Source organism: Muscardinus avellanarius (genome assembly GCF_963383645.1).
Source record: "Muscardinus avellanarius genome assembly, chromosome: 12".
NCBI lineage: Eukaryota > Metazoa > Chordata > Mammalia > Rodentia > Gliridae > Muscardinus > Muscardinus avellanarius.
In genome coordinates, this window is record NC_137798.1 from 78,108,021 (window position 1) to 78,117,430 (window position 9,410).

Genomic DNA, 9,410 nt, shown 5'->3' on the forward strand with positions numbered 1-9,410 from the left:
CTCTTAGTTAGTCTGCTGCTCCTGCCAGGTTCCCAGCTCCCTTAACTCCACAGGTCCTCGTTGCTGCACAAAATCTTACTGTTTGTTTTTTTTTCTTTCTTTCTTTAAAGTTGTCCAGTAAATGGTCCCTTTATGAAACTCTTCTCAAATGACCTATTTTGCACGGGCCACTTATTTCTTAGCACAATTCTGATAAAACTCAAAACCGACACCAGGGTGCCTAGATCTAAGTGGAAAACAACACTAGTCCCCGGTACTGATGCCACAGGCAAAATAGCTTATGGAAAAAGCATAGCAGCGTTTTTACCTGTTATGTTATTTAACAGTCTCAACAAACCTTTTCAGATAAAGAAACTAGATCCGAATCTTACATTTAAGAACCCCACTAGCATCAGACTGCCTGGAAGCAGCGCCAGGGCCCAGGACTTCTAGAAAAGGTAAGTAAGGGCCTGAGGGGCCAGCGGGTCACGTGGGATGCCCTGGCAAAAGCTCGACTTTGGGAACCCCATCCCTTCCGGTTGGTCTTTGTTCCTCGATTTCGACACTACGCGGGATGGAGGGTGCATTACGACCTGGGCAGACACAGTGCTCTCCATTCCGGGCAGCGCCGTGCGCCGCGAGCTCGGCGGGCAGCCGCCGGCGGGAGCGAGAAGTTCAGCGGCGACGCCCCGCGGGGCCGGGCTCCGACGCCCTCCCCTCGCCGCGGACGATGGCGGCCGCCCTGCTGGTGCAGCCCGCCGGCCGCGGCTGCTGGGACGAGCCGCTGCGCATCGCCGCGCGCGGCCTGGCGCCCGGGCAGCCGCTCACGCTGCGCGCGTGCCTGCGCGACGAGAAGGGCGCGCGCTTCCGGGCCCACGCGCGCTACCGCGCCGACGCCCGCGGCGAGCTGGACCTGGCGCGCGCGCCCGCGCTGGGCGGCAGCTTCGCGGGCCTGGAGCCCATGGGGCTGCTCTGGGCCCTGGAGCCCGACAGGCCGTTCTGGCGCCTGCTGAAGCGGGACGTGCGCACGCCCTTCGTCGTGCGGCTGGAGCTGCTGGACGGCCACGAGCCCGACGCCGGGCGGCTGCTGGCCAGCGCGGGGCTGGAGCGCCACTTCATGGCGCCCGGCGTGCGGCGGCTGCCGGTGCGCGCGGGCCGGGTGCGGGCCACGCTCTTCCTGCCGCCAGGTGAGCCGCGCCGCCTTCGTCTCCCTGGGCCCCGCGCTTTGCACGAAGGAAAGAGATAGGTCCCAACACTCCAGACGTGTGTGATGGAAGGCGGCCGGGGAGGTGGCCCTGCTGCTCCCAGACAGACACGTTCAAAGACATCATAAAGAAAGGAGGACACTTGCACTAATTAAAATAAAATAAAAACCGAGCTGGGCGTGGTGGTGCACGCTTGTAATCCCTGCACTTGGGAGGCTGAGACAGGAGGATCGCACAGGTTCGAAGCCAGCCTCAGCTACTTAGAGAGGCTCTCCGCAACTTAGTGAGACCCTGTTTCCAAATAAAGTATAAAATATAGGTTTGGGAGTGTAGCCTAAAGGTAGAAAACACCCTGGGTTCTTTGCACAGTACCACCAAAACAAATATAAAACCCCTATAGGTAGTTTCACATTTCCACAACTCTTTAAAAGTTTCTCAGTGTTACAACTTTTCTTTCCCTTCCACAATTTGTTAATGTTTATGTAAATTAGCAGTTGCAATTGGGGAAGGCCTCTCTTCCTGACAACTAAGGAATGTTCTCAGATTATTGGGAATTTTTATATACAGAAGGAGCTAATGGCCATTGTAAACATGGAAGGACGCTCTGCATCTTAAGTAATCAAGGAAATGAAAATAAAGCTACAGAGTACATTTCACACCCTCAAGAGTGGCAAAAGTTTAGAAACCTAAACTTCTAATCTGTTTTTTCTAAACTCCTAAACTGTATTTTAATCAGTCAAAGAAAAAGAACCACAGCTACAAGACTCAACATGGATGAGTCTCCAGTACAGTGCTGTATGAAACAACCAAATCTCAGGAAAACGTTTCATTGAGAAAAGTTCTAAAAAGAGGCAAAATAGAATGTTTAAGGTATATATACATGTAATTGGAGACACTATTAAGAAAATTAAAAAGGCCAGACAGAATCCAGGATGGCCCAGTGGAAGAAAGGGAACCAGGACTCAGGGGCTTCTGTGGTGTTACTAGTGGTGCCTATCAAGTGTTTGCTGTTTTTTTTTTTTTTTTTTTTTTTTTTTTTTTTTTTTTTTGTGTGTGTGTGTGTGTGTGTGTGTGTGTGTTACTAGGAATTGAACCTAGCTGTACCCTTCCACCAGGCTTTTTTATTTTATAAATTTTGAAACAGAGCCTAAGTTACTACACACTGCCCTTGAACCTGCTTTCCCTGGGTCTCAGATTCCCAAATGCTGGGATTACAGGCATGCACCATCCCGCGTGGCAGCTGTGTTCCTCTTTAAACGATCTATGTGAAAGACACACTTTTTATGTAAGTGGTGAATATATTCAGTACATGCAATCAAGCAGAATGAATGTGCAGCCCATCGAGTACGTGCCCATTCATTGATCAGAATGCATGGAGGGTGTTCTATGCATCCATCCTGCGTGTCCCTTCATAGTGCTCCATCGTATGAATGGAGCAGTTTGTATTCATTCACCAGCTGAAGAAGATAGGGTGTGTTTGCTGTTGTTTGCTGTCTGTGGGGGTTACGAATAAAGTTGCTACAAATACTTACATGCAAGCTTTTGTGTGAACACAAGTTTTCTTTTGTCTTGGGTAAAGACCTAGGAGTGGGATAGCTTGGTAAGTATGGTAAGTATGCACTGGATTCTAGATTTTTTTTTTTTTTTTTTTTTTTGGTGCTGGTAATAGAACCCAGTGGCCTTCTACATGTAAGTTATACCGCCAGCCCTTTTATTTATTTATTTTGTGGTATTGGGAATTGGAACCCAGGGGCATTCTACTTGTATACTATACCCCAAGCCCTGTTTTTATTTTATTTTATTTTATTTTTATTTATTTTGTGGTATGGGGGATAGAACACAGGGCTTTCTACCTCTGGGCTACACTCCCAGACCTATTTATATTTTATTTGGAACATGGTCTCACTAATTAGCAAAGAGCCTCACAAAGTAGCTGAGGCTGGCTTTGAACCTGGGCAACCCTCCTGTCTCAGCCTCCCAAATATTGGGATTAAAAGTGTGGGCCACTACCCAGCCCTATTTTATATTTTAATTTTGTTTTTGCTTTTTTTTGGTGGTGGTATTAGGAGTGGAACCCAGAGCCTTTCTACCTCTGGGCTATACTCCCAGACCTATTTTTGGAAACAGAGTCTCACTAAGTTACTGAGAGCCTCACTAAGTAGCTGCGGCTGGCTTCGAACCTGTGTGATCCTCCTGTCTCAGCCTCCCAAGTGCAGGGATTACAAGTGTGCGCCACCACGCCCGGCCTTATATTTTAATTTTGAAAGAGGGTCTCACTAAGATGCTGAGGGCCAAGTTGCTGAGGCTGGTCATAAATCTATGATCCTCCAGTCTCAACTTCCCAAGTACTGGGATTGCAGGTGTGTACTGCACACCCAGCTTGTGCTGGAGTTTATAAGAGACTACTAACTGTTTCTACAATGGCTGCATCATTTTTCATACCACCAGCACTGTCTGATGCTCTGTATTCTCAGTGGCAATTGGCATTGTCTGTTTTGGGCAAGGGATGGCAATGTTTGTATTGGTCTTACTGTGGATATATGAATTTTTGTTGTTGTTATTGTTGTTGTTGTACTGGGGATGGAACCCAGGGGCCTTCTACCTCCATGCTACACTCCCAGACCTATTTTATAGTTTTTACTTAGAAACAGGGTCTCTTAAGCCAGCGGAGGCTGGCTTTGAACCTGCACGATCCTCCTGTCTCAGCCTCCCAAACGCGGGGATTACTAGCGTGCGCCACCACGCCCAGCTATATGAAGTATTTTTGATGCCCCAGAAAAACATGCTCTCTGTGAAAATCTGTGGGGCTTCAGGGCTCTGGGTTTGTAGGGGAACGTGGACTGTACCTGGCAATTCTCTGGATGTTTGAAGAACAGAGGTCTTTCAAGCATTTTTGATTGTCAGTAATAATGTTGGTCCTCACCAAGTAGACATTACATGGCTTTTGACACCACTGCAAAGACTTCCAGGAATACTTTAGTTTTGTGTTTTGTTTTGTTTCTACCCAAGAACCTGGGCCCTATCCTGGGATTGTGGACATTTTTGGACTTGGAGGTGGCCTTATGGAGTATCGAGCCAGTATGCTGGCTGGGAAGGGTTTTGCTGTGATGGCTCTGGCTTATTACAACTTTGAAGACCTCCCCAAGGGCATAGAGACCTTGCACCTGGAGTACTTTGAAGAAGCTGTGAACTTCCTGCTCAGTCACCCTGAGGTGAGACCTTCTAAGTTTTTTTGTTTTTTTGTTCTGAGGGTCTAGGGATGGAACTAAGGGGCGTTCAACCTCCGAGCTACACCCTCTGCCCTATTTTTTATTCTTTATTTTGAAACAGGGTCTCACTAAGTTGCAGAGGGCCTCACTAAGCAGCTGAGGCTGTCCACAAACCTCATCCTCTGGTCTCAGCCTCCTGAATGCTGGGATTACAATGGTGTGCCACCACGTGCGGCTGAGATCCTCTAAGTTTTATGGGCTGCCTGTTGGTCTGTTCATGCCTGCTCTTGGTTTCACCCAGTTAATGCTTTCATGAGAGCCCCTCACCCAACACCCACTGCCTTTTATAGTCACTTCTCACAGAGTCTTCTATTCAATTTTCATTCTTTTTTTATTTTTGAGGGGTTGAGCACTGTGAATTGAACCTAAAGGCATTCCATCTCCAATCTATACCCCAACTCTTTAAATATGTTTAAAAATAGGTTGCTCAGAGTCTTAATAGGTGGCTGAGGCTGGTCTCCAACCTGCAATCTTTCTGTCAAAGACTCCCAAGTGCTACGATTATAGGCATGTGCTTCCATACCTGTCTACCTCAATGTAGGTCTATATTACCATAGTAACATAATTGTTATTAGTAAAGAAGATGCTAGTAGATATTCTGGAATTCTGAATTCAAGTATGTTATGAGTCTTTGAGTCCAGTAACCCTCCCTCTCCTGGGGCCCCTGTGAGAGCAAAGTGTTAACCTGAAGGAGAAACTTGACAGCCAATGCCTGGGAGCCAGGAATGTTCTGAGGCTTCTAGACTCCTTTGGCAGAGGATAGGAGATAATCCCTGCTTACTTTTGTCATTCAGGGCTCAAAGCAGATAGAAGCACTGGAGCTCTTAGAAAAGGGATCCGGTGAGCTGGGCTGGATGGTGCATGCTTGTGATCCCAGCATTTGGGAGGCTAAGACAGAAGGATTGTGGTTCACTGCCAGCCTCAACTACTTAGTAAGGCCCTTTGCAACTCAATGAAACTCTGTTTCAAAAATAAAGCATAAAGGCCAGGCATGGTGGCACACGCTTGTAATCCCTGTGTTTGGGAGGCTGAGACAGGAGGATCGCACGGTTCGAAGCCAGCCTCAGCTACTTAGTGAGGCTCTCAGCAACTTAGTGAAATGCTGTTTCCAAATAAAATATAAAAAAGGTCTGGGAGTATAGCCCGGAGGTAGAAAGCCTCTGGGTTCCACCCCTAGTACCACCAAACAAACAAACAAACAAACAAAAATAAATAAATAAAGAATAAAAAATAGGGCTTGGGGTATAGCTTGGAGGTAGAATATCCATGGGTTCAATCCCCAGTACCAAAAAAAGAAAAAAGAAAAGTAAAGGTGTCAGGTAAAAAAATAAAATAAAAAAGAAAAGAAACCAGTTGCAATGGTGTGCCCATAAACCCAGCACTCAGGGAGGCTGAGACAGGAGGATCACAGATTCTCAGCCAGCCTCAGCAACCTTGTAAGGCCCTCTGCAACTTAGTGAGACTTGTTTCCAAATAGAAAATAAAAAATAGGCCTGGGAGTAGGGCTCAGTGTAGAAAGAAGAAAGAAAGAAGAAAGAAAGGAAGGAAAGAAGGAAGGAAGGAAGGAAGGAAGGAAGGAAGGAAGGAAGGAAGGAAGGGGAAGGTGTAGACCAGCCCAATATATAAAGAAAAGTTAAATTTGGGTTTGATCTTTGCCAATTTCTCATTCCATTACCTTGGCACCTCTGTTTTCTTCTTTGAAAACCTGAGCTGAAGCCAGGTGTGGTGGCACATGTCTGTAATCCCAATACTTGGGAGGCTGAGACAGGAGGATCACAAGTTCCAGGACAACCTCAACTCTCTCATCAACCTAATGACACACTCTTTCAAAATTAAATTAGGCTACGGTTGTAGCTTAGAAGTAGAATGTCCCTGGGTTCAATCCTCAGTACCAAAAAGAAAAGAAAAAAGAAAAAGAAAACCTAGGGTTAGCCAGGTACAGTGGCCCACACCTGTAATGGGAGACTGAGACAGGTAGATAGAGGTTACCCTTGGCAACTTAGTGAGGCCCTCAGCAACCTAGTGAGACTCTGTCTCAAACTAAAAATAAAATAGGCCTGGGATGTAGCTTGGAGGTAGACCATCCCTGGGTTCAGTCCTCAGTATACCACACATACACACACACACACACACACACACACACACACACACACACACATTGGGGTGGTTAAATATTTAATTCCTAGCACTTTAGTGAGAAATTTTGGTTAAACCTTCTGTAATAATGTCTATTAGAGAAGCCACAAGGGGGGAAAAAAAAAACTGGTGTGAGAGTCCACCAAATAGCCATTTGTTTATAGTAGAGGATGCTGGGATCCAGGACTGGAACAGTCCTTATGGACAGCGCAGCTCCAACCACCCTGGAGGGCTTGAGCTGGGAATGGAAGACAAGAAGAGAGCAACTACAGACAGCAGGTCCTCAGATTTTGCTGTGAAAGGGGGACGAGAGTGAGGGCAGTAGCTAGAGCGGATGTGGGGGTCGTGGATGAATGGATGAAGTGCTAGAGCAGGAAGGAACCCAGGGGCCTGAGCCAGGAGAGACGCACAGAGGAGGAGAGGGCAGGAAGTGGCTGCAGGAGGGCGTCCCACGCACAGTGGAGGCTGGCTTTGAGCGGCTTGAGCTCAGCCAGAGAGCGTGATTCACAGGGTAGAAGGTAGGTTTGGCCATGAGAAAATGAGAATGTCCTACCAGATAGCTTCTGTTTTCTCAGTGAAGAGAGAAGAACTGAAAGTGAAGGTGTATATGCAGGTTAAAGGGTCTGAAGGAGCCAGGCATGGTGAAGCACACCTGTAATCCCAGCACTTGGGAGGCTGAGACAGGAGGATTACAGGACGAAGGATAGCCTTGGCAATGTAGCAAGACTCGCAGCAACTTAGCAAGACCCCGTTTCAAAGGGAAAATATAAAAAAGGCTGAGGACATAGCTCAGAGGTAGCCTGACCCTTGGTTCAATCACTGGTATACCCCCCCCAACACACACAAAATTGGCCTTGAGGGGTAGAATGCCCTAGGAGTGAATCTCCACTATTACAAATGTGGAGGAGGTAGAAGGCAATATGAAGTGATTTTTTTTTTTTTAGTACTGGGGATGGAAGCCAGGCACATTTTGCATCTGAGCTATACCTCCAGTCCTAGTTTTTATTCTTTATTTTGAAACAGGGTCTCACTGAATTGCAAAAGGCCTAAGTAGCTGAGGCTGTCCTCGAACTGCAATCCTCCCGTCTCAGCCTCCCAAATGCTGGGATTACAAGCATGCACCACCACGCCCAACTTGAAGTGATCTTATGTAGAAGTGGAAAGCAAAATCCCAGGGAAGCATTGCAGGACTGATGGGCGATGTTGGGCTCTTGTGAAATGAAAGTGAATTGAAAAAATGTGTATTTTTCCCCCCAAGCAGTGGTCATTTATACCAGTGCAGGGCTGGAGGAATGGAATAGGTGAATTTTACCAGGGGTGGCCCTTTGCCAGACCAGTATGACCAAAGGAAGACAGGTATTAAGGAGTCAAGCTACAAGACTGCCTTCTGGGTAGAGCATGGGATGGAAAAGAGTGTGGACAAGACTGACAAGAGTATTTGAAAAGTAGTAGTTCTACTGATGAACCATGAAGTCTAAGCCCAGAGAGGTGGGAGTAGCCAACATGAGATGCTGATGGTGAAGTGGTAGCCAAAGCCTCAAAGAGGTGGAAATGGGTTTTACTCTAAGGGCCAAACTGCAAAGACTCAAGACAGTGACCAGACAATGAGATGCTTGAAGTGGAGAGTGTGAGATGATATACTTGTTGATGGTGACTGGTTTATGTCATGACAGTGGAGTGACTTGCTCATTGGGAAAGAGGAAAAGATCTCAGGGGGTGTGGAAGTAAGGAACTGAGAGGCCAGAGTACTTGATAGATTGCCTTGGGTTTTGAAGTCACCAAGATGGAGAAATTGTGGAAAGTAAGATAGATAAACCTCCCTAGGTTGCAACCTTGAGCCCAAGTTTAGGCTCAGATCTGATGTCCAGGGTGGGTTCCTCACCCTACTGACTCTTCTTGGATTCATTCCTCTTTTTCTTCCATCCCTTTCTCAGGTAAAGGGTCCAGGAGTTGGGCTGCTTGGGAATTCCAAAGGAGGAGAACTCTGCCTCTCCATGGCCTCTTTCCTGAAGGGCATCACAGCTGCCGTCATAATCAACGGCTCAGTGGGCAATGTCGGGGGAACATTATGCTACAAGGACGAGATGCTGCCCCCCCTGAGTGTCAGGAGTGATCGATTCAAGGTGACCAAAGATGGCATCGTGGACATGGTGGACGTCCTGGGCAGCCCTTTGGAGGAGCAGAAGAGCTTCATTCCAGTGGAAAGGTCTGACACCGCCTTCCTGTTCCTTGTAGGTCAGGATGACCACAACTGGAAGAGCGAGTTCTATGCTCACGAGGCCTCGAAGCGCTTACAGGCCCACGGGAAGGAAAAGCCCCAGATCATCTGCTACCCGGCAGCGGGGCACTATATTGAGCCCCCTTACTTCCCCTTGTGCCGGGTCTCCATTAACAGCATGATAGGCAAACCTGTGATCTTGGGAGGGGAGCCCAGGGCTCATGCGATGGCCCAGGTGGATGCATGGAGGCAACTCCAGACTTTCTTCCACAAACACTTGGGTGATGAAAAGGAGATGATTCCAGCAAAACTCTAATTTTTATTTGATTCTGAGGCATCTCTGCTGTTGTTCTGTCTTGGGATTCGCTGCCACAATTAGTGTGTGTATATGTATTCTGTTTTCTTTTAAATAATTACCTAGAGCTGGCGTAGTGGCGTACATTTGTAATCCCAGTTCTTTGGAAGCTGAGACAGAAGGACAACAGTTTTAAGGCCAGCCTCAGCTACTTAGTGTGGCCCTCTACAACTTAGTGAGACTATTTGAATAAAAAACTAAGAAATAGATTGGGGGGCATAGCATGGGGGGAGAATGCTCCTGGGTTC

At 47.4% G+C, this 9,410-nt stretch overlaps 1 protein-coding gene across 1 annotated transcript; it reads left to right on the forward strand.

Moving 5' to 3' along the window:
* Window positions 1–709: 709 nt before the first annotated feature.
* LOC308271643 (acyl-coenzyme A thioesterase 1-like) lies at window positions 710–9,123 on the forward strand (the record flags this gene model as incomplete). The annotated part of the gene is made up of 3 exons (XM_080708109.1): window positions 710–1,166; window positions 4,194–4,396; window positions 8,524–9,123. 3 exons carry the CDS (start codon window positions 710–712, stop codon window positions 9,121–9,123), a joined length of 1,260 nt encoding a protein of 419 aa, XP_080564235.1.
* Window positions 9,124–9,410: the final 287 nt, after the last annotated feature.